The following is a 26,295-nucleotide window of genomic DNA, read 5'->3' as shown; positions in this document are numbered from 1 at the left end:
ATCCAGCTGACACACTTACCTCCTCACATATTACTAAAAATTATCACTAACTCCCCCAAACCGTCACACTGCACCCCAATTACGCTGCCATCACCATTATCAATGGTCACCTTAAAAACCCAAGCGTCATCGGTCCTCGTTATGCTTGAAAAATATGTAATTAAAACAATTTTTTTTTTTAGAAAACGATGTCCGAAAATACAGTTAATCTCTTTGTGACTATAGGGCCTATCTATAGTCCATATTCTGCCACTATGGCACACAAAGGGTTCATTTGATTTACAAGTTACATCTTAAAAAATACATGTTTTTGGTTTATTAATTTGACTTTTTGGGGTCAGACCAGAATGACCCTAGCCTGTTTTGTGTTAAAATGGTGTTATCTATGAGCACTTTGTTCTGTAAATTGTCAACCAGAGTACCAGAGCTTAACCTTGGGTTATCATTGATGGGCCACTAAAATATGTATATATTATGGAGGTTTGGTGACAGTACCCAGACCTACCAGAGGCGGTGGGTGTCACCATCAAAGGGGACCCTACATACCTGAATCCCCCCAGCCCCCCTCCCCCCTTTGACTTGCATAGAATGATGAAAAAGGGTCAGCATTTAGTCTGTGTTTACTAAAAATAAAAGATAACCTGGATCAGATACGATTCACAAGAATAACGAATATCTCTTTGTGACATTTTAAATCGGACATATTAAATTATGCTAAACAATCCATAATTGTGAGCGTGCAAAGGTCAGATATTTGCTTACCCCTCAAAATTAGAAGTAGCTCGGTCAAGACTAATCTCTGCGCCTGCAGCAAACTCGCCTAAACGCAATAAGAGAGGTCCCATACTGTTAGGTATTCTAGAAAGAAAGTTATGGGGGGTATTGTTATACTCCTGCATTTTTTTAATCTGAAAACTCTTGTCTCTCTCCAAGCCTAAAAATGTCATTAGAGATTGATTGGGGGGTGTTCAGGACACACTATAGATGGTTGGTTTATTTAGTTTTCAATGCAGGGGTATTTAGGATTAAAAAAAACTTGAATTCTAAATTCATATCCCAAATGCAACAGATGACGCGTGAATCCTCATATTTCCAAATCCACGACGTCTTTGAGAACTCTGATATTGTTATGTCATAACAGATTTAAATGTCCTGTTTTGATCCTGTTTTATGAAACTGTCTTCCTATATTATACTGTATGTTACTTAACAGTATTTTCTGTAACTACTACTTCTGGATATTAAATCTAAAATGTAATATGCATTGTCTTTGGGCCCTAATTGAACTTTGCATATATTTGCATGTATTTTCGGACACCGATTCTGCAAGTAAAACTTGAAACTATCTTTGGTGGCAGGAATTGTCAATCTATTGTGACGTTTGAGGGGAGAATTACTTTTCTTCCCACAGGGTCTCTAAAATGAGTAAGTCTCTGTATATTAACCGTTGTCACATACACATGTCGTGCTCACGGGTGTGCCGTTCATAACATTTCAAAAAGGTAATAGGTTAAATTAGAACCCAAAGACAGTACTTATTACATTTTAGATTTAATGTTATGAGACGAGTACAGGCTTGATACAGAAAATAAAGATTACAAAAACACAATATAGAAATGCAGACAGTTTCGTAAAATAAAACTTTCTAAAACATGAAGCTCAATACGTTATCCATCGGGGTGGGATTTTTTATTGGTTTTATTTTTATGGTTGGGCATCTGCCCTTTACTGTATTCACCTGCGGGTGCGCCTGAGGATGAGCCTTCATCCCGACAAGGTTATTGTAAGTAATACTTTTGTTTATTTTGGTTGTATGGACATTGATTGCCAATGTGGCTATTTAGGCCTCTGTTGGGGACTTGGGTAGCCACAGTGACAATCAATGGATTTAATGGCTTATTTTATGATGTTATTATTCATTGTAAAGTAATGGGCAAAATTCCTATTAGCCACAGAGGTGCGGGGCAGTCAGTGGGAGAGGGCTTTAGATACAAAAGAGATAGAGAGAAGACATCCTTGAGCAGAACGCAAGTTAATGTAATATGGTGCATATTAATTATGGATATCAAATGTGTATTGGTGTTTATTCTGAACTTGATTTATTAACTATCCGGTACTCTTGCTGCTTCTGACTTGAGATTTTTAATCTTTATTAATCACAGTCTTTATATGTTAAGTGTATAGTTTACCATGACTGACAGCTATGGCACCACCTGTCATGATCCATTATTTGATCATAATCAACATCTTGGATCAACCTAGAAACTATGGGTCTTTAGTACAGTATATAGTTTTCTCTAACAATATATTTGTTGTTGAGATACTCTATTCATATATATACTATTTTGTTTCTATCATCTTGCATTTCTATCTATTTTATTATCCTTTTTACCTTCTGGTCTGACCAGTGGGTGTTATTTTTTTTAGCTGGTTTATTATTGTGTATTGGTCGTTGCTATAGTTACGACGCTCGTAACGCTGCCGTGCATGTCACTCTATGGAACTGTTATTTTGGGCATATGGTTGATACAAATACAATTTTGTTCTTCATGTTAGGGGTCAGCTGACCTAGGCAGCCAATAGGGAGTGATGTTGTCCACTGCAGCTCAGGAGCGTCGCGGAGTTGCGGGTTGATGACTTCGCTCCAGAGGCACCGGCAGGTATAAAAATTTAAGTTTTATTCACTTACCTTACACCTTGATAAAGCGCAGCGAGTGTGAAACGAGTAGGTGTCACGGGAGACCAGGCAGTACACACCTCTTTACTAGGATCATTCATTGAGCAAAACAGGATAGTGAAATAAATTGTAGTTTATTTGCTTAAAATCGCTTACACAGTGGAACACAAAATACAGATAAAAAGACACACTTACTGGCGGTCTGGGTTGAAAACTAGTGCAGGGAACTCTAAGTAAGCGTTTTCCCCTGACTGGGACTTAGCCCGAAATCCTCTGGTTCCCAAATCGGCGTGAAGTTGCACAGGCCACCGCTCCCTTCTCTTCTGAGAACTTGGGACTTTTCTTGACCGGGTTTTAGTACCAAACTCCTGGAACTAAAATCGTCTTGCAATCCCAGCCGCGACCGCTACGTTCGATTCTGAGAACTTGGGCGCAAAAAGTGGGACTTAGAATTTGGCGGGCAGACTTTTCAGGCTTGAAATCAAAACCGGTTGCTTTGGTATTCGCGCAGAAGCAACTTTGAAAAGCCCGCCCGCGCTCTTACTACTGGGGATCTACAATCTGATTGGCTCACGGCTTCTTATAGTATTTCTGAGCTTCATTCACAAAATACTACAGCCAATCACAGAGTGGGAACTTTCTCAGTAGCCAATCGGAGCGAAGCCGGTATGAAAAGCCGGGTCAGTGGGAAATCTGAGATTGCCAAGGGACATGCACAAGTTTGCCACCTCTGTCCCTGGCTATCTCATGCCACCCGCTGGGTCAGGCTCCACTAGGTCTGGCAGAACAAATGGCAGCCGGGACGACTGCCATTGTTCCCAGGATGTGGGTACTTGAGCCTTTCCCTGCTACCCAAATGGCTTTCACACCTCCTGCATCCTATGGCTACTTTGAACTCCGATGTCTGTGTGGGCATTGATTCCTAAAGTCCCAAGCCATACAGTACACTACAATTCATTAATAAAATATACCTTAATACATCCCTAAGTCCTTGGGTACTTTTATTCCTATCAGCCTTTATTCCCCACACACTATCTATGGGACTTAGACTGGACTCTGAGAGACCACCCCCCCCCCACAACCTTATCTGCGGTTGGAGCACCTACAAACCCAATACAGGTTCTGAGCTACCTGGGCATTAACTGGGGAACCCCCCCGCCCCCTGAACCAAGGGGTCCCCTCAGTTACAGGGACACTTTTCATCCCTGTGCCCCATTTACCTTTCTGGGCTGTTCTGAAGCAGGGAACCCAAGCAGTGAGTCGCGCTTTTGTTTTCAAGGGGAGATATTGCCAGGACAATGTGCCTACATTTATCCTCCCTGCTCGCTGACACTCCCTGCTCGCTGGCACTCCCTGCTCGCTGTCACTCCCTGCTCGCTGGCACTCCCTGCTCGCTGGCACTCCCTGCTCGCTGTCACTCCCTGCTCGCTGACATGCCCAGAAAGATAAAAACACAAAAAATAGCTTACTTACAGTTTATGCATTTTAAATATACAATGTTACTTGGTCCAAGAGCTAACTCTCTTGAACCCTTTATATACAGATCAGGGGTAACCATGAACGGACTTGACCTTTATTTGAGAGCTTGGTTACCCCCTCCCGTCACAGTAGTTTTTTTATTTATTTTTTTACCTGTTTATTTGCTTATGTAAGCTGAATAAACACAATTGTTATGGGAGTCACCCTGTCCTGATCCTTTTGTTCCTGTCCTGTTGAGGCAGTGCTCCGTTCCACACAGACACCGTTTGGAGACCTTTTTTCAATGGATTCTGCACGCCATTAGGATTTCCCAGATCCACCTCAAAAATCTCTGGGGGGGGGGGTGGTGCACGTCCCCCAGTTTGTGCACCCTTGCACCAACCCGCAACATTTAGGGCCAGGTGCTGCCAACGTGCCCAGCCCCTTATTGGTGGGTTGAAATGCAACATAACATTAGTTACACAAAATATGCTACAGGGAAAGGTCACAGAGAAAGGTCACAGAGAGTTTTTGCAACATTTCTGCTGAAACCAAAATGAACGCCTGGTCCCTGAGATGCTGGAACCAGGCTAAGACATAGTACATAGATATACATACACATAACATAATACAACTGCATTATTGACAGGTAGGAGTAATGCAGGGCGTGGCCTTTACTAAATGCAGTCACATTTACCCCCACCGTCACAATGATATCTTGTTCCGGTTGACCAAGGATACACAAACGGGAAATCAAATTCTGGTCCCACAATATTGATAAAAGAAGTATTCAAGTTAGCTCATACTGTATACTGTACCGTGGGGAGGAGACTTGGACCGGGATAAAAATACACACCGTATTCTGTCCGGATTCTTCTGGCTGGAGGTATATGCAGATATTACTAAATTCTGTGCAAGCTGCCCAGCGTGCAAACTGACCAGCCAGAAGAACCAGAAACGGACCTCTTTTATTCCCTTAACCTTGGTAGACGTGCCATTTTGAGAGGTTGGTAATGGATCTTGTAGGTCTGCTAGAGCCCTCACTGAAAGATCATAGATTTATCCTGGTGATGGTGGATTACGCAACCTGACATCCGGAGCCTTTTCCCTTGAGGACCGCTACGGGCATTAATGTGGCCAATAAGTTGTTAGCGTTATTCATTAGGGTAGGATCCCAAAATGATCTTGATGGATGAAGGAACCAACTTCATGGCCAAACTAATGCAGGATGTCCTGAAGGTATGGGGCGTGAAGTCGGTTAGAACTTCAATGTACCATCCGTAAATCATGTGCTGGTGGAAAGGTTCAACTGAACCTTGAAATCCACGATTTGAAAGTTTGTTAGCTTGGAAAAAAGGAGATTGGGACAAACTGCTCCCCTTTCTGCTTTATGCAGTGCGGGGAGTTCTGCAATCCTGTACAGCACTCTCCCCATTTGAATTATTGTACGGTTGACCACCTGGAGGTATATAAGATCTCTTAGAAGAGTCCTGGGAAGAACAGCCATTCCCTTCTAAAATGTGGTGAAATATGTAATTAATCTCAGAGATAGGATGGAGTTACTGGGTCACTTTGCAAGGGAAAATTTGCAGAACTCTTAGCATGCTCTGTGAGATATTACAACTGGCATGCCCGCCTAAGAGTCTCTCAACCTGGGGACAGAGTAATGTTGCTACTTCCCAGTAATGAGAGTAAAGTGATAGATTCAATTTGAGGTTCTACATTGCACAGGCGACGTGAACTATAAGATTACTCAGCCAGGTTTGAAAAAGGGTAAGCAAATTAACCATGTGAACATCCTGGAACCCTGGTTCATCCATCCAGTCGATGAGAGTATGGATTTCGGTCCCCAGCTTCTTGTAGAAGGAGAGACATTCATTGATCAGATCATAATAGGAAAACGGTTAACCCCCAAACAACGACAGCAGTTAGTAGAGCTCGTTGTCCAGTTTAAGGATATTTTTAAAGAAAAATCGGGAAAAACAAATTTGATTTCCCATAAAATTATAACAACCTGGGGTGAGAGTATGGTCTCACCCATAGAGACTACTTGAGAGTAGGAGGGACATTACCTGAAAAGAGGTTCCGGAAATGTTAAAACTAGGGGATATAGAACAGTCCAATACAGGCATACCCCGGTTTAAGGACACTCACTTTAAGTACACCCGCGAGTAAGGACATATCGCCCAATAGGCAAACGGCAGCTCACGCATGCGCCTGTCATCACGTCCTGAACAGCAATACCACCTCCCTACCTGTACCAAAGCTGTGCGCAAGCAGGGAGACTATAGAGCCTGTTACACATGCGTTATTTACATCAGGTATGCATGTATAGGACGATTGCAGTACAGCACATGCATCGATAAGTGGGAAAAAGGCAGTGCTTCACTTTAAGTACATTTTCGCTTTACATACATGCTCCGGTCCCATTGCGTACGTTAATGCAGGGTATGCCTGTAATGACTGATGTAGTCCCTGCCAAGACTTCAAGTGCAGGTAGGAACTCAGTGGTCGGAACAGCAGGGGGCAGCAAAGAGGGCTAGGGTTCACATGCAAGGGTCCAGCACAGGTGGCAAGAATCATAGTCTGGGACACAAGCAGGGGTCCAGGGTAGGCCGCAAGAATCGTAGTCGGGGTCACAAGGAGGGCTCCAAGGCAGGCGTCAAGAATCATAGTTGGGGTCACAAGCAAGAGTCAGTGACTAGCAGCAGGACGTCCAGGAAGACCCTGACAGTCCCCTTGTTCTAGTACCCAAACCAAATGGGAAAGTACGATTCTGTGTATATATACACATAGGGCCCCAGCACGCAAATAGAAACAATGGACAAATGTCAATTTGAATAAGTCAAAGATATATTTGAAAAAAATATTAGCAGCTGTACAATGAACCCAAATGCAGGGTCTGGAGACTACATCACATGGAGGAAAAGGAGCGGTGGAGGGGGGGAATGAGCAAAAATGAAAAGAAAAAATACACGTACTGTACAATACACGTAAAGACTAGGGTGCTAAAAAAATAGAGGGGCCACAGACGCCCCTTCTTCAAGCCCGTTCCCTCGGATGAAATCAGTCTGTGGTACGTCCCTAATTTACACACCTCCAACCAAATATCTCTCAATAGACGCAACACAGAGTGAGTGTAATATACTGTTCTGATAGACCTGAGCTAGGCACAAAAATCTACCTATCCTATTTGACTTTAAGTAAGTGGACAACACTGCACAACCCTTTCTAAAAGGTTACTGGCTAGTTACCAAATCGCATAAACTGCACTATAGATTCTGTGGTGATCTAAGAAAAGTCCATGTGGTCTCATAGTTTGAGGCATACCCAATACCAAGAGTAGATGAATTGCTTGACTCCTTAGAGGTGGACTACATAATCACTCTGGATTTGACAATAGGGTATTGGTATATTCCTGTGAAAGAGAGTCCAGACCCAAAACCACTTCAGAAGCCTTACCCTGACCGGGACCTCGACCAGGTCTACGCGGTACTCTTTTCAGGGAGAATACCCAGCCCTGACCGCTACGTACTATTCTGAGAACTTGGTCCTCGTGTCTGACTTAGTCTCAGCGAGGCCGGCTTTCCCAGCTCCAAAAATGAAGCCGGTTGCTCTGCTATTCGCAACAGAACAACTTTGAAAAGCCCGCCAGCGCCTCACCGACTCAAGCTACAGGTTCGTCTGGTTCTCTGATCAGGCAGTATCCTTACATAGGCCGCTGTTCTATGTGTAACATGGAAAGGAGACTAGCCACCAGACTAGCCACCATTCAGAGAACGGATCATAACTCAGCCAGCCAATCAGAACGGGGACTCGTCTGGCTGCTGACGTCAGAGATGGGGGCATGCCAGGCCGGCTTGAAAAGCCGGGTGAGCGGGACATATGAATCAGCCAATGGGAAACGTGCCTACCAGCAGAGCGTGGCTCTGAGGCGGTGCTTGGAGGAGGAGAGAGAGTCAGAGGCAATCAGCGGTGTGTTCCTGTCTGAAGCGGTGACGCGGTGAACGGAGGCGACGCCGAGGACCCGGATGCGGAAGACATTGCCGGTGTGTGAGACGGAGCGATAAGTATGGGGGGGGGGGGGAAATAAACACTAAGTACTGTAGTGCGATGTTACATTTTTTTACCGTACTATAAAAAAACTTGTGATTTTTCTTAGTGCATACCGTTTTCACACATTTCTTATGTCTTCCCGTGCTGCGGTCACGTGAGCGATGCGCAGCCAATGGCAGGGCAGATATGCCCCATCATGGCCACGCCCCCATCATGGCCCCGCCTCTGAGCTCCCCTACAGACCACCGATCGCGGCTGTAGTCTCTGCACGGCCGCCAGGCGCCGGGAGGGCTGGGGCCATAGCCTAACTTGGGAAGCAGGGGGTTCTCGATGCTGAAATTGATGCGGTTCAGCTCAGGGGACCCCCTGCTTCAATATTCTGTTATTAAAATGAACATTAAAACAGCTTCATTACCTTCCATCTCTCCATGACTCTCCTCCTCCAAGCCCCGCCTCACAGCCACGCTCAGCACAGCCACGCTCAGCAAAGCGTGGCTCTGAGGCGGTGCTTGGAGGAGGAGAGACAGTCAGAGGCATTCGGTGGTGTGTTCCTGTCTCAAGCGGTGACGCGGTGAACGGAGGCAACGCCGAGGACCCGGATGCGGAAGACATTGCCGGTGTGTGAGACGGAACAGCGGAGCGGGGAGATCGTGACTCGCTAGACTAGCCTGCATTTGTTACCCCTGCCTTCCTTCCGTATCTCTATGTAAGCCTGCCATTGTGAGCTTTGTGTTTGATAAACTGTTCTGTTTGACCGGCACCTTGGTCTTCTCTTCTTGTCCGAGACGGCTGAATACTGATTACCTGCACCATACAGATCCGAGGTGTTCACTAGTCACAGTCTGGCACATTGCTCCTAATTTCTGCTCAGTGTGAGTAGGAATTTGGGAACCCCTTGTTAATTATATTCACTGTGTTTACATATCACACTATATTCATTTATTTTCTTTTTTGGCACTCATCTCCGCTCCCCTGGATTTTGGAATAGCTGTATACTTCTAGACTTTTGAAACAGTCTAAGTGACAGGGTTGGAAGTGATATGGTTTGCCTTTGTTGTGTTTGCATTTCGCTTATATTCACTATTTGCACTGAGTGGTGGAATATGAAGGTATTAGAATTTCATCCTTTGTTATATTTACACTGAGCACTATGTATCTGGGAAGTGTTAGAGCGCCATCTAGTGATTAGTTCTATTCTGATGTAAAGAAGGTAAAAGCTTTAACATGAGAAACTTGCGTGTCACAGGGCAGGCCGTGGAACGCAGGGCTTGCGTGTCACAGGACAGGCGGTGTAACGCAGGGCTTGCGTGTCACAGGGCAGGGGTGGAACGCAACGTCAGGAGACGTCTTGGCTGATGTAAAAAAGGTAAAAGCTTTAACATGAGAAACTTTTTCTCCTGCAGCTCAGACCGTGTCATTTATTTCCCCTGCACAGCCCGCAGCAGGACTACAACTCCCAGAAGCACCTGCGGCGGAGATAGCGTCACGTGGCCCGTTATAGCCAATCAGCGCACGTTCAGCCACAGTAATACAGGTAGGAAGTGATCAGATATTATATTACATCAGTGAGATGCAAAGGAGAGGGGGGGGGGACATCAGTGAGATGCAAAGGGGGGGAGACATCAGTGAGATGCAAAGGGGGGAAGACATCAGTGAGATGCAAAGGGGGGGACATCAGTGAGATGCAAAGGGGGGGGGACATCAGTGAGATGCAAAGGGGGGGGGGAGACATCAGTGAGATGCAAAGGGGGGGGCATCAGTGAGATGCAAAGGGGGGGAGACATCAGTGAGATGCAAAGGGGGGGGGAGACATCAGTGAGATGCAAAGGGGGGGAGACATCAGTGAGATGCAAAGGGGGGGGGGAGACATCAGTGAGATGCAAAGGGGGGGGAGACATCAGTGAGATGCAAGGGGGGGGGCATCAGTGAGATGCAAAGGGGGGGTGGGACATCAGTGAGATGCAAAGGGGGTGACATCAGTGAGATGCAAAGGAGGGGGACATCAGTGAGATGCAAAGGGGGGAGACATCAGTCAGATGCAAAGGGGGGAAGACATCAGTGAGATGCAAAGGGGGGGAGACATCAGTGAGATGCAAAGGGGGGGGAGACATCAGTGAGATGTAAAGGGGGCAGGGAGACATCAGTGAGATGCAAAGGGGGGGGACATCAGTGAGATGCAAAGGGGGGAGACATCAGTGAGATGCAAAGGGGGGGACGACATCAGTGAGATGCAAAGGGGACGACGACATCAGTGAGATGCAAAGGGGGGGAGACATCAGTGAGATGCAAAGGGGGGGGAGACATCAGTGAGATGCAAAGGGGGGGGAGACATCAGTGAGATGCAAAGGGGGGGAGACATCAGTGAGATGCAAAGGGGGGGGAGACATCAGTGAGATGCAAAGGGGGGGGAGACATCAGTGAGATGCAAAGGGGGGGGAGATATCAGTGAGATGCAAAGGGGGGGAGACATCAGTGAGATGCAAAGGGGGGAGACATCAGTGAGATGCAAAGGGGGGGAGACATCAGTGAGATGCAAAGTGGGGGGACGACATCAGTGAGATGCAAAGGGGGGGAGACATCAGTGAGATGCAAAGGGGGGGGGAGACATCAGTGAGATGCAAAGGGGGGGGAGACATCAGTGAGATGCAAAGGGGGGGGACATCAGTGAGATGCAAAGGGGGGGACATCAGTGAGATGCAAAGGGGGGGAGACATCAGTGAGATGCAAAGGGGGGGGAGACATCAGTGAGATGCAAAGGGGGGGAGAGATCAGTGAGATGCAAAGGGGGGGGAGACATCAGTGAGATGCAAAGGGGGGGGGAGACATCAGTGAGATGCAAAGGGGGGGAGACATCAGTGAGATGCAAAGGGGGGGGGAGACATCAGTGAGACACACAGCTCCTCACATCTGTCCCTCCCACTGCAGGGTGACACAGACAGGACACACAGCCCCTCACATCTGTCCCTCCCACTGCAGGGTGACACAGACAGGACACACAGCCCCTCACATCTGTCCCTCCCACTGCAGGGTGACACAGACAGGACACACAGCCCCTCACATCTGTCCCTCCCACTGCACGGTGACACAGACAGGACCCACAGCCCCTCACATCTGTCCCTCCCACTGCAGGGTGACACAGACAGGACACACAGCCCCTCACATCTGTCCCTCCCACTGCAGGGTGACACAGACAGGAACCACAGCCCCTCACATCTGTCCCTCCCACTGCAGGGTGACACAGACAGGACCCACAGCCCCTCACATCTGTCCCTCCCACTGCAGGGTGACACAGACAGGACACACAGCCCCTCACATCTGTCCCTCCCACTGCAGGGTGACACAGGAGGGACACTTATCCCATTGTATCCATTTCTGTCACTGCAGGGTGATATATACATCCCTTTCTCTCCCCATGTGCAGGATGATATTGCTGTGAAATACAAGTACAATATATATCAGTAACTGCAGAGGTCACCACGGGGTGAGACACTTCCACACGGACCAGAGACCATTCTCGGAGCATCTGACTAACTCACTGATCATGAACAAAAAGCCGATGGCTGAGACGATCTTGGATCACACCCTGGAGATTATCTACCTGCTGACCGGAGAGGTGAGAGCTGCTGGTGACTGTCAGAATAACATCACTCCTATCTCTCTCACTACAGCCGGGACCCGCAGAGCATTAATATGGGAGATACTTGTGAAGCAATGTCCAGGGACAGATGTAATTAGACAAAGCAAGAGCCCGGGCGCAGGCAGGATGTTTTGGTACGGGGAGAGCCCAGGAATAGGCAGGATGTTTGGGTACGGGGAGAGCCCGAGAGCAGGCAGGATGTTTGGGTACGGGGAGAGCCCAGGAATAGGCAGGATGTTTGGGTACGGGGAGAGCCCGGGCGCAGGCAGGATGTTTGGGTACGGGGAGAGCCCAGGTGCAGGCAGGATGTTTGGGTACGGAGAGAGCCCAGGCGCAGGCAGGATGTTTGGGTACGGGGAGAGCCCAGGCGCAGGCAGGATGTTTGGGTACGGGGAGAGCCCAGGAGCAGGCAGGATATTCGGGTACGGGGAGAGCTCCGGGTCACATAAGGACATGATTGGGCAGCAGAAGCAGAGTCAGATAGTGTCAGAGAAGGAAGGACCCAGTGATTGGATGTACTTGGGTTCAGGAAAATACATGTTTGTGGAGAGAGAGATCCTATATCCTACATATATGCATGTATTGTGCCTGTGATACATTTTTCTGTAATAGCCTCAGAATATCACAAGTCCTGTAATGATTACATATTATGTGTAATGTGATGTTTGTACAATCCATGATCTTTGTGCTCATATTGGCACAGTGGGGTCAGTGAGTGTGGTGCAGTAAAGTCAGTGATACAATAGACAGAATTGGTGGGGAGGCCACTGAATAGATTACGTGAGTATAGAGCTGGTAAGACGAGATTTGTCCCTCTGACTGATAAGCAACAAATCTGCAGGAATATGACACATATCCACGTGTGTCTCTTGCTCTGCACAGGGATATTTATTACTGTGTCTCTGTATGTAGGATTATATAGTTGTGAAGAAGAACGGTGACTGTATCACAGACAGCAGCAGGCCCTGTGTGCCAGAAGGATTCTGCAGTTCCCAGAGACCCGACATGGAGCATCCAACTAACTCCCTGATACACGAGAGAAGCAATGACAAGAAGCTGATGTCTGAGAAGATCCTGGAACTCACCAACAAGATCATTCACCTGCTGACCGGAGAGGTGAGGGCTGCTGGGCACTGTTACATTTTACTGTCTTTATGTCTTCATTCAGCCTGGTCTTGAACAAACTTTGTTCTATGTATCTGCATTTTCCTCTCTCCCTTGCTCACCTGGCTTTCCATAAGTAAAAGATTCTTACAGGACCAGTTATTATACCTGGATACTGAGTGGGGGATTCTCTGTGTTTCAGGTCCCTATAAAGTGTGACGATGTTGCTGTTTATTTCTCCATGGAGGAATGGGAGTATATAGAAGGACACAGGGGGTCTTACAAGGATGTGATGGAGAACCACAACAAGAACCTCAGCTCACTGGGTAAGAGGAGGTTCCTCTCATTGTAATAGGGATGTCAGTCCTGTGGGGATCCAGCAAACAGGAGCTCGGTAACACTCTGTATTCTTCATAACTATTTTAATACAAAATACCTCATGTGAGGTTTGTGTCAGGAACAAGAAACAAGTTGGAGAGCAGGACAAGCAGAGGTTCAACTCTGTCTGGGTTTCTCTAATCTGTCTTTCAATGTCACCTGAGTACTCCTGGTGTTATTCCACATACAGATGTAGCAGATGTTATTACACCATTAACGCACACAATAACGAGTTAAATAATGTGTTTTCAATAGCACTACTGTGAAATAACATGTTAATGGGTGCCATAACCTCTACATCTGTACCGTACCTTCTACCGCTGTCACATGTTTTCAGCTCAGCTAACTTAACCCTGTGTGTTCCAGAAAGAAATGCAAAAATTCAGTTGCCATAACCTTTTTCAATAGGTTTGCAGAGATTGGCTATATAAAAGGTAAGTTAACCCCTCAGGTGCTTTGGCCTTTGCCACAGCAATCCTTTAGCTTACATACCTATTGCAGTTAGGGACGTGTATTTTATACTAACAGAAATGTACAACTAGAAATGTTACATAATTTTAAGCTACTAATGAACTTCTTTACTCAATGTGCATTTCTTTCCAACAGATGGATCCATGAGCAGTAATACACCTGCAGGATGTCACACCCCTCTCTGCTCACCAGATTGTGTAAAGGAAGAGAACAGTGTTATTACTCAGGATCAGGGAGAAAATTGCTTGAGGCAAAATAAACCAAGCAAAAGTCAAAGAAAATCTGTGAGAAATATGGCTAAGGAATCAACTTCATGTGAAGAAGGAAATCTCACAGCCTCCCACATTTATTCTCTCAGAGAACATACAGGGACAGAATCTGCAGCTACTCCTATTAAGGAGTGTGACAAAGGAAACGCTAATGCACAGACAATTCCCAAGAACTTGTCAGTAATGAAGTATGAGAGCAGTGAATGTGGTAAAGACTTTAATAATGAAACAGCTTATATAATTCACCAAAGCAAACACACCGCAGAGAAGCGGCACAAGTGCTCTGTATGTCAGAAATACTTTACGAGTAACTCAGATCTTGTTAGACATCAGATAATTCACAAAGGGGAGAATCTTTTTATTTGTTCTGAATGTGGAAAATGTTTTACCAACAACTCTAGTCTTGTTCGACATCAGAAAATTTACAAGGTAGAGAAGTTGTTTGCTTGCTCTCAATGTGGGAAACACTTTGTGTATAAATCAACTCTTGTTCAGCATCAGAGAATTCATACAAGGGAGAAGCTGTTTCCTTGCTCTAGATGTAAAAAAAGCTTTAGTATTAAGGGAGATCTTACTAGGCATTGGAGATCTCACACAGGAGAGAAACCATTTGTCTGTTTTGAATGTGGAAAAGGTTTTATCAGGAAGTCACACCTTGTTACACACCAGAGAATTCACGCACGAGAGAAACTATTTGTTTGCTCTGAATGTGGGAAATGTTTTATTGAGAAATCAAAGCTTGTTAAACATCAGAGAATTCACACAGAAGAGAAGCATATTCCATGCTCTGTATGACCATTTGCTTGCGCTAAATGACGCTTTATCCTGAGTTCAGTGCTTGTTAAACATACCATTCAAAAGGCCGCTATGAGTGGCATGGATTTACTCTTGGAAAACACAAGATATTATGAGATCTGGCACTGCAGGAGCTCCATGACGTAGTATCTACGTCCTAAAGACATTTCTAGTTATTGTACGGGAGATCGCGTTCCACAATTTGTCACTAAATTGAATGGAAAGGGAGGGTCCATGTTTATTAAGTGGTGCTATTCCATATGACGCTTTCACATGAATGTGTTGTGTTGTAAAATGTTAGGGCAAACCTCTTCAATCAGCCTCAGACATTGGATGTAAAAATAGTTGTTTTATTCAATGGTAACAATAGGTAATAAGTTAGATTGCGTTCCCTCAACACGAGTACCCTCCCTGGTGTGCAAAATACAGAGAAGCCAATGCCTGAAGACTTCTATTGATACTATATTGGAGACCTGCATAAATCACCCATACGCCCGTCCACCTTCGTATTCTGCCTTCAGCTGTCGTCATATTATTTTTGACTTATTTTATCTGTATCAACTTTTACTTTTGAGAAGGTTAAAGGGAAGTTTGTCAGCTCGTGGTTGTCACCGTTTTGCAGCTTTACTGCTGGTGTGGTTATATGGTCATCACTCTTTGCCTATGTGCTGCAAACTAATCATTTCATCTGTGTGGCAGGTTTGTGCAAATCCTCCCTGCTTGTGGTAGGCGCTTCCTGTAACGAGCACTGACACAAATCATTCTGTCTCTGTTTAACCTCTTCAGTGATGGAAATCATTCAAGTAACATTTTCAGGTCCAGACTTGCATGCCTGGAATGTACTCAAGTTATGTCCAGTATCAATATCCATGCGCACAAATAGTTGTACCGCACTCTCCTCTTTGTCCCTGGTTTGGGCCACACCATACAGTATCGTCACCTGTGCTCTTTGAAGCCCACATGGGCGGCGTAGAACCTGTTTATGCGTTCCTTCATTCCAATACATTCAGATAACAGTAGTTTATATTGCTCACGCATCGTTTAGAAACAGTTATATCACCCTGCAACATCCTGATCTGAACAATACACAGGACCACAGTGCTTCCTGTATCTTGGTCCAATCACATTTGATTATTATAACGATGTATATGGAATGATCTAGTTCTTTAAGGATATGCCCTTCCAAAATTTGTCAGCCAGGTCTTAATTTGGGAACTCATGCCTAGAGTCAGATCATTGAGGTCTTCCATCCCATCCCACTTTAAATTCACATACTCGTCCCTTTGAGACTGGCTTAGTCGCTTTATAATTTCCAGCCATGGTACATTGTGTTTGTTTCCCAGCATGTGGTAGATATTGTATGACGTTGTGATGGAATATACAAAGTAACACAAGTAGTTTTGGTACAGAGGGAGGTGTCCACCAGCTGCCACTGTCCATTCTCTTTTGGGCATGGCTTTGTTTGATTCTGTGATGTACAAGTACATTGGTATCCTCATTGGTACAAGGGATAATAATCTTGACCAGGTTATATGCAATCGTCTCTGTACCATTCCATGGTAGAAGTGAGTAAATAGAGCATTCCTCAAGTGCAGTGTCCCAAGCACATTTTACACCAACTAATGTGCATTAACACAAATGATGATACATATGGGGTGCTAGGGCCTACCAAAGACATAGGCCATTTACCTGCCCAGGTCGTAGAAAGCTGCACCGTAATCTTATGTGACAGAAACCAGGGGATGGTAATAAATTCCATATACAGGGCTCCCAGGATACTGAACAGTTTCTGTCCTGTCTAGGCTGAACAGGGCAGCCTCGTGGTACATGCACTCCATTCCAGTTTGTCTGCTGCCTGTTTTCTGTCACCTGTCATGCTGATTAGAGATCAGGTATATAAGACCTGTTTCCTCTCCCCCTCCCCAAGAGCCTGGAGGCTGGAAGGCTGCTGAACTACAGAGGGGGGAGAAACCTCTTCCCCAAACAGGTTCAATCATTCTGTTCGTTTGTCTAAGACTGCAAAGGTACTTATTTTGTTGGTGGAAGTGGACAAGCCACTTCCAACCCTGAGTCAGGGATATCTAAGTTTAAGTTATCGCTCAGATGAGCAGCTTTTTGTTTGGCTTTGTTTTCTGTTTGCACTGTGGCAGTCTCAGTGCCTGGGACTAAATAAACCAGGCCTAGCCTGTTTAAAGGAACAGTACGTGACGTCTCATCATTTAACCTACCCTAAAAGACCGTGTTCTAACAGTCCCGGACAGACGGCGGAGCCCCGGAGTAAGCCGTTTGTCACATATGGTGGAGAATGCGGGCAGAACACTAAAAGGTCTGCGGGTTAAAGAACTTTGAAAAAAAAAAAAAGTTTTTTTTCACTCTCCAAACAAGATGGACGACGTGGTGAGTACGCAATGTCGCTGTCCAGAAAGACGCGAATGAAGCCCTGCAACAGGCGAATAAAATCCAGCAAGAGACTAATGCAAGCCAGCAAGAAACAAACCGCTTGCTGAGAGAGGAGCAACAACGGTTCGCCCAGGGCTTGCAGCAGGAACTCGAGATCCTGAGGGGGACTATCAGTAACCTTCCACTGGCAGAGGCAGCCCCAGTCCCGAAAATGACCAGGGCAAGCCACTACCTTCAGAAGATGGGACCCTCGGATGATGTGGAAGCCTATCTTCTCACGTTTGAACGCACGGCACAGAGAGAGGGATGGCCAGAAGCTGAGTGGGCTGGTCTAATCGCACCCTTCCTAAGCGGCGAACCCCAGAAGGCTTACTTTGATCTAGATCCAGCCGAAGCTGCCTATGCAGAATTGAAGTTAGAGATCCTCGCCCGCCTCGGCGTAACCACGGCTGTTCGTGCCCAAAGGTTTCACGCATGGTCCTTCACGATGGATAAAGCCACCCGAAGCCAGATGTATGACCTCATCCACCTCGCCCGAAAGTGGCTACAACCCGAGATCAACTCAGCAAGTCACATCGTGGAACGGTTGGTCATGGACCAGTTCTTGAGGAAACTTCCCTCTGCCTTACGCCGTTGGGTCAGTCGGAGTGACCCCCACAATGCGGATGAGCTTGTGGCCCTCTTAGAAAGGTACAATGTAGCAGAAGAGCACCCGCAACCCACAGTCGTGGAGCAACCCCACTACCCGAGGTTCCAGGACTCTTCCAGAGACGGTAAAAGGGTACCGGGGTTAAGGGGCGCTGAAGAGCGGCGACCACCTTCACGCAGCACCAGCAACAGTGGCTCGCACACTAAGGGCAATAGCCAACATGGGGAGCCGGGAAAAGGCTCTAAGTGGGACACAGACTATGTACCTAAATGTGTAAATTGTTATGAGAGGGGCCACACAGCAAAAATCTGCCCACTAAATGATGAACCCATGCAATGCAATAGCGTGGAACCTTATTCGCTGTGGTCCCAATGTATGGGCCCTAGCCCAGAGGACCCCTTGAATAACCATCTGTGGGCATTTGTAAAGGTTAATGGTAAGAGGGTTCGGGCACTTCTTGACTCTGGGAGCATGGTCACACTAGTGTCCGAATACCTGTTGTCCATTAAGAAGAAACAGGTAAACAGTTCACAAAGAGTGGCAATTTGTTGTATACATGGGGATAATCATGAATATTCCACTGTTGATGTTTTTTTGAAACAGAGTTTGGTTCTTTAGATTTCAAGGTGGGTATTGTACCCAAACTGGCACATGATGTGTTAATAGGGACCGACTTTCCCCATTTTCTTAAAATGTGGTCCCCCGCTCAGAATAGTGCCCAGAGTTCAATAGCGGACCATAGGAAGTATTAGAAGAAACAAATCCTTTCCCTTTTTCAGAAATGGATGTTGACGAGGGCCCAAATAAGAAGGGGGAAAAGGAGGAGTGCTGTAAAATTCCCTTCCCCGTCACTACTTTGGTAGGGAATACCCCAAATCAAGATGTTGATCAGGCACTTACCACCCCAGAACCGGATAAGACCCTCGCTGACCTAGAGGTCAGTCCTGGGAGTTTTAAGAAGGCCCAGTGGGAGGACCCCACATTAGCGGTAGCAAGGGGAAATATACGGGACCAGAATAGTACTCCTGGCCAACCAGATAGGTCACTTGCTTACCCCTACTTCGAGGTAGAGAACGACCTAGTATATCGGGTTGATAAAAGGAAATCAGTTACAACTAAACAATTGTTGGTACCACAGACATTCCGTAACGTAGTACTACACCTCGCACATAGTCATCCATTGGGGGGACACCTAGGGGTGGAAAAGACAAAAGAAAAGGTTCTCCGAAGCTTCTATTGGCCTGGGGTTCTGGCAGAAATTACAAACTATTGCTCCTCATGCCCAGAATGTCAGATCACCGCCCCGTTCAAAGCGTACCGCAGCCCATTGGTACCCCTTCCCATAATAGAGGTACCATTTGACCGGATTGCTATGGATCTAGTAGGACCCCTAATAAAGTCTGCTAGGGGACATCAGCATATATTGGTAATATTAGATTATGCCACCCGATATCCGGAGGCAGTTCCCCTACGTAGCACCTCTGCTAAAAACATAGCAAAAGAGTTAGTAGTTCTGTTTTCCCGGGTCGGAATTCCTAAAGAGATCTTATCTGACCAGGGAACACCATTTATGTCCCAAGTAACAAAAGAGCTATGTAAACTCCTAAAAATCAAGCATCTAAGAACCTCAGTCTATCATCCACAAACAGATGGTTTAGTGGAAAGGTTCAATAAAACCTTAAAGAGCATGTTACGCCGGGCGGTTGATAAGGATGGGAAAAACGGGGATTGTTTGTTACCGTAACTGTTATTTGCCATTAGGGAAGTTCCCCAATCATCCACAGGCTTCTCCCCGTTTGAACTATTGTATGGCCGACACCCAAGGGGCTTACTGGATATAGCCAAAGAGACTTGGGAACACGAGGTTACCCCTTACAGAAGTGTAATAGAGCATGTTGCCCAGATGCAGGACCGCATTGCTGCAGTCCTACCCATAGTGAGGGAACACATGGATAAAGCTCAAGAAGCACAGAGGAATACGTATAATAAGGGTGCTAGGGTCAGAATTTTTTTCCAGGTGATAGGGTACTAGTTCTGGTTCCCACCGTGGAGAGTAAATTCCTTGCTAAATGGCATGGGCCATATGAGGTCTTGGAAAGAGTGGGAGAAGTAAATTATAAGGTAAGACAGCCAGGTAGGAGGAAACCTGAGCAAATTTACCATATAAACCTACTCAAGCCCTGGAAAGATAGAGAGGTCTTGTTAACCCTAGTACCCCCAGGTCCGTCAGAGAATCAAGAAACTGACCCAGAGGTTAGCATAGCTGAAACCCTGTCCGTGCATCAGAAACGAGAGGTCCAGAATTTAGTGAGAAGAAACAAAGAAGTCTTCTCTACACAGCCAGGTAGAACTAGCGTAATTGAACATGACCTAGTCTCTGAACCGGGGGTCCGAGTTAACCTTAAACCGTACCGAATCCCAGAGGCCAAGAGAGAGGCTATAAGTTTAGAGGTTAAAAAAATGCTAAAACTAGGCGTAATTGAGGAATCCCAAAGTGGGTGGAACAGCCCTATAGTTTTAGTCCCAAAGCCAGACGGTACAACAAGGTTTTGTAATGACTACCGGAAACTAAACGCGGTGTCAAAATTTGATACTTATCCTATGCCCAGAGTGGATGAACTTGTAGAGAGACTGGGCAAAGCCCGATATCTCACAACCCTAGACCTAACAAAAGGGTACATACTATAATCGGTACAAAGTTGGAAGCGGCTGTGTTCTTCTTTGTGCTTTGTTAGAACATATTGATTTTATGGCAAATCTTTTGAATGGGAAATGCGGCTTTAAAACGTCCCTGACTGTTCTCTTATGATGCCGGTGCAAAACCGGTTGAAATCCTTTTTTCGGTCTGTAAGAAACAAAAGTAATTCTGATTACAATCACAAATTATATTTTTGTGTATAGTTTTATACATATTTTTGTGTATATAGCAGGTTCCCCTCACAGAAAGGGCAAAAGAAAAAACAGCCTTCTCAACCCCAGATGGCCTCTTTCAGTATAGGGTGCTGCCTTTTGGCTTACATGGAGCTCCCGCCACATTCCAAAGAATGATGGATAAAATTTTAAAACCACATGCTCGGTACGCTGTCGCCTACCTAGATGATGTGGTAATCCATAGTGAAGATTGGCAGTCCCACCTTCCAAAGGTCCAAGCTGTGCTCGACGCAGTTCGGTCTGCCGGACTAACTGCTAACCCCGCTAAATGCACTATTGGTCTGGAGGAGGCCAAGTATCTGGGGTATTCTATTGGTAGAGTGTTACTCAAACCACAAACACTCAAAGTAGAGGCGATACAAAATTGGCCAAGGCCAGTTACAAAAAAACAAGTAAGGACCTTTTTGGGATTAATTGGGTACTATAGAAGGTTTATTCCCAATTTTGCAACTAAGGCAACCCCACTAACCGACCTCACAAAAGCAAGAGGACCGCTAATGGTAAAGTGGTCCCCCGAAACCGAACAGGCCTTTAGAAGCCTGAAAGAAGCTCTCTGTGCCCAACCAGTGTTGGTCACACCTGACTTCTCCAAAGAGTTCGTAGTCCAAACCGACGCATCTGAGGTAGGGCTGGGGGCGGTACTCTCCCAGGAGTCTCAAGGGGAGGAGCCCCCCATCCTTTATTTAAGTAGTAAACTAAATCCCCAGGAGAAAAATTACTCCATAGTCGAGAAAGAGTGTCTCGCAATAAAGTGGGCTGTAGAGACGCTCAAATATTATCTGTTGGGGAGAAAATTCCGGTTGGTCACAGATCATGCACCCCTTACCTGGATGTGTCAAAACAGGGAGAAGAATGCTAGAGTGACCAGGTGGTTCCTAAGCTTACAACCCTTTAAATTTTCTGTGGAACACAGGTCAGGGCACAAACATGGCAATGCCGACGGGTTGTCAAGGATGCACTCCCTAATATCCATGGTCGCTCATCCCTCGAGGTCTGAGCTGGGGGGGAGGATATGTGACAGAAACCAGGGGATGGTAATAAATTCCATATACAGGGCTCCCAGGATACTGAACAGTTTCTGTCCTGTCTAGGCTGAACAGGGCAGCCTCGTGGTACATGCACTCCATTCCACAGTTTGTCTGCTGCCTGTTTTCTGTCACCTGTCATGCTGATTAGAGATCAGGTATATAAGATCTGTTTCCTCTCCCCCTCCCCAAGAGCCTGGAGGCTGGAAGGCTGCTGAACTACAGAGGGGGGAGAAACCTCTTCCCCAAACAGGTTCAATCATTCTGTTCGTTTGTCTAAGACTGCAAAGGTACTTATTTTGTTGGTGGAAGTGGACAAGCCACTTCCAACCCTGAGTCAGGGAATATCTAAGTTTAAGTTATCGCTCAGATGAGCAGCTTTTTGTTTGGCTTTGTTTTCTGTTTGCACTGTGGCAGTCTCTGTGTCTGGGACTAAATAAACCAGGCCTAGCCTGTTTAAAGGAACAGTACGTGATGTCTCATCATTTAACCTACCCTAAAAGACCGTGTCCTAACAGTCCCGGACAGACGGCGGAGTCCCGGAGTAAGCCGTTTGTCACACTTAGTAGACATCTCACTTAGTACCTATGAACACAACCTAGCCCATTAAAACCATATAATAGGGACTAATGGGAGGCATGTCTTCAAGACGGCTGTTTAACACCAGAGCTCTCTGCCGGGAAGTTCTTAATCCACAGCCATCCTACTACCAACATAAATTGTTGTTTTTACCTACTGTGGATTGTAGGCCAAATTTAGGGCTCGCTTTTGAGACCTGTATTGTCTGCTACAATCCTTCCCCCCCCCCCCCTTCACCTCTGAGCTGTCAAGTTATATATATTAAGGCTGCGGCCTAATGTGGTGTCTTCCCTAAGACTGCAATATCTGCATCAGCCTGAGGCTTCACTGCTCTCCTCACATAGACCACTTGCCTTGAGCTGGAGACCTGCTGTGTGTGCTGGGCTACTTTCTCACTCTGCTGATACTCTCCATCCTGGTTGTGGCCTTTGTGGAATTGCGACCTGCTGGAGAAAAACACAGTACTGTGTGCCTGATACAATGTGCCTGATAAATACACAGCTTTCAGCTATCTCTGTGTGTTTTTATCCCACACAGGATCACTATAGCACTGTACCTCACATCGGAGCACTGATAATCTTACCTCTGCATTGTTCAAAACCTTCCACTCACTTTAACTTTTGTTTTGGAAGCTTGTTTTGAGTACATAAATAATCTTTGTTACTTTTCTAAGTTCTGTACCCAGTGTTTCTACTGTGGCTGTTGTTCTTGTGGCAAACATCTCTTCATATAACGGAGTATAGGCGTGAGAATCGGGAGCACAATGTGAGCTAATAACTGGCAGAGAGCCCGCTGATGGAAATAATCTGGCTCAAATGCAAACTGAAGAAGTGGAAGAAACTCGTGTCACTGTTATATAGCCAACTCTACCGGAGCGGATCTGAGAGACCCACAACCAATAATATCTGAGCCAGAAAATCATCACACAGAAAATGAGACCAAAACCACACCTTTTCTTTTTACAAGATACTGTGTACAAAAAAATCAAAAGTGGCGCTCAACGCTAGTGATAATTAAGTGATTAAGATAAGTCCTTCACTTGTAGGACTCTAGTGCACAAATGATAGTGGTATCTGTTTAGAACACTACAGTGCAGACGAGTGTTTGACAATAAAAACACAATTTGTGATTGCAAGAGACGTGTGCAGAGGTATGCAAATGGAGACTGTTTTAGGGTGAAATTATATCTTGGCTTTATTGAGCCCGTTCCTTTATCCAGGCAAAACATACAAAAAATAACAAACCCTGATCCCTTTGTAAGGCCTAACTTAGTTCCCCAGACCCTATCTGCAGGACTGGAGGGATATTCCCACTACTAGCCTATCACTCCAAAGTCTCAGGAGGTACCTTAAGCAGGTGGCCCTCCATGTCGGTCTCTGGCAGGTTCCTGGGTCCCCTGTGTCCAGGAAATATAGGTCTCTGGGTGTCTTGATCTCAGCACAGCCTTTGTGCTCAAGACAGTGTCTGTGTGTAGGCTTCTCTGTTCTTCTGTTAGCCCAAATGTGAGCTAGGGAATCTCCAAGTTATCCCTGCCCTACTACTCTGTCAGTTTCTTATTTTCTTCCTCTGTACATTTCCCCGCTCCCCTGATTTGTGGATACATTTTACAAGATACATCTGAGAAGAATCACAGAGCTGGGAGGTCAAGTTTGAGTTTGCTCCCTGCCAATATACCCTCTCAGCTGAGCCGGCACCCATCTTGGATTTGCCCAGCCCTGTGATTCTATTCTCAAGATCACTTGGGAAGCCACTAGATCCTGTACCTATGTTCTATAGCCGAAATACCCTCCGAGCTGGCGCCTATCTTGAATTTGCCCAGCCCTGTGGTCCTGCTCTCTACTGCACTGGGAAAGTCACTAGATCCTGTGCCCATGTCTACGAGCTCCTCTGCTTCCAATCCTACATAACTAAAGCTCTTAAATGATTGACCCCCCCCCCTAACTGTCTTTGCTGGGCTGGAGGAAGATATCTACTACTCAGTCACATATAACTTTTTGCCATTGCTGATTATAGTCCTCAGCCAACTATCCCAGGTCTGGGTTTCATCACTTCCAGGATCTTGTCAACAGAGAACACATACAGTATCTACGACTACTGTTAGAACTTTAAACCTGGCCATTCATTCATTTATATTTGAAGTGGTAGTCCTGAGAAAGTTCTCTTTTTCCGTATTAACAGGACCTTTTCATATTGAGGGGGTGATTTAAAACTTTATCAGAATGACCTCCTATCACACAATCGTTGTGAGCCTAGGGTTAACTTAGAAATGTGTAAGCTAAAATTACTCTAACCTTACACATGTCATTTCTGCTCTTGTATCCTTAAGTGTATAACTGTTTTATAAGCACGGAAGGATTCTTTTTATAGGAAACGTATTCCTTTGTTAAGTCAGAGTTGATGAATTTGCTCCGTCTGTTCCGTTCATCTGATCACTCACAACATTTTGGTTATACCAATAGGACAAGAGACTAATGTACAAATCATGAAACAAACATGGCTTTCTAATATTTCTTCTTAATAATACACATGTAAGGCCCTTATTAATCTCAACTCTCCAGACTATTCTAAACCACAGGTTTGCTCTTATGTTGTTATTTTGCTGGTTTCCTTGTGTTTATTTCCTTGTATCTCTCTTACCTGCTTTGGTTAACTGTATTGTGAAAATAGAGGAACAAGAAAAGATTTAGAAATGGCCGACCGCAACTACTATGTATGTTATAAAAGGAACAGTATGAATATCAGGATAATAATGTGATAGTTTGTAATATGTGCTGGTAACTTATTTTTTCATGTGTTTTATGTATATAAAGATATTAAAACAATACCGATGTACTAAAGTCTTACATCTATCCTTTAATATGTGAACATCCTAACTGTGCGAGCATGTAAAATAGTTCAGAGATACATTTTACTTCTCTGGGAATTTTTGTTTTTAGGTAATAATAATATATAGATATATATATTTTTTTTTTAGTTGAACAATTTATGTCATAGGACAAGCTGTCAAGAGTTTTCCTTTCTTCCTCCGGTCAAGCAATACTGATTTACAAAGGTTTCTATGACTTAGTGTGACAATGTGCTCACCACAAACAACATGTGACCACGCTGCTGAATTGGAGCTCCACTATAAAATCCATGGAGAAGTGTGTCCAGGGTCTGCCCGGAATGGGAAGTGATCGAAGAAGTGCGGGGGGTTTGCTCCTGGAAGTTTTGTTCTGTGCACATGTAGGGCACGCGGCAACGAAGTCTTTGATATCCTTTTGCATTCCAGGCCACCAAAAAGTCCATTCTACTAGATCAGTGGTCCTTCTGGTACCTGGATGTCCTGAAGATTTTGTAGAATGGCCCCATATGAGAACCTTCCTCCAAAGAGAATGAGGAGTAAACAACCGACCCTCTGGAACAGTGAGATGACTGGGTATATGGGTTTGAGTCTGTATAATGTCCTTTAAAGCATCAAAGGTATTGGTGGAGAGAAAAAACTGGCGGGAGAGAGCGTCGGCTTTTGTGTTCTTTGAACCCGGAAAAAAAAATAATGAAATTAAATCGGGGGGGGGGGAAGTGACTATCTGGCTTGACGAGACCCTAAATGCTTGGCACCCTTGATGTAGAGTAGATTCTTGTGGTCTGTGAGAATACTGAATGGGGTCTCCGTACCCTCTAATAGGTGTCTCCATTCCTGCAGGGCAAGCTTGATAGCCAGAAGTTCGCGGTTCCCAACGTCAATTTTGTTCAGCCGCCGAGAATGTTTTTGAGAAAAAGACACAAGGGTGAGTCTGGCCCGGGGATTCTTCCTTTGTGAGAAGATGGCTCCAGCCCCCACGTCCGATTCGTCCACTTCCAAAGTAAATGGAAGGCTGGGGTCAG

At 45.5% G+C, this 26,295-nt stretch overlaps 1 protein-coding gene across 1 annotated transcript in view; it reads left to right on the top strand.

The window, feature by feature from the left end:
- LOC142466166 (uncharacterized) overlaps positions 1-23,599 on the top strand; it is a 76,589-nt gene extending 52,990 nt beyond the window's left edge. The window contains 8 exon segments of the mRNA XM_075571039.1: positions 5,866-6,065; positions 7,453-7,626; positions 7,767-8,129; positions 8,902-9,062; positions 11,635-11,803; positions 12,740-12,943; positions 13,134-13,257; positions 13,916-23,599. Of these exon segments, the coding sequence (XP_075427154.1) occupies positions 5,866-6,065; positions 7,453-7,626; positions 7,767-8,129; positions 8,902-9,062; positions 11,635-11,803; positions 12,740-12,943; positions 13,134-13,257; positions 13,916-14,844 (2,324 nt within the window). The 3' untranslated portion in view covers positions 14,845-23,599.
- The last annotated feature ends 2,696 nt before the right edge of the window (positions 23,600-26,295 follow it).

Source organism: Ascaphus truei, chromosome 1 (assembly GCF_040206685.1).
Source record: "Ascaphus truei isolate aAscTru1 chromosome 1, aAscTru1.hap1, whole genome shotgun sequence".
Classification (NCBI taxonomy): Eukaryota; Metazoa; Chordata; class Amphibia; order Anura; family Ascaphidae; genus Ascaphus; species Ascaphus truei.
The sequence above is the reverse complement of the archived record's forward strand: the minus strand, read 5'-3'. Positions and strand labels throughout refer to the sequence as shown.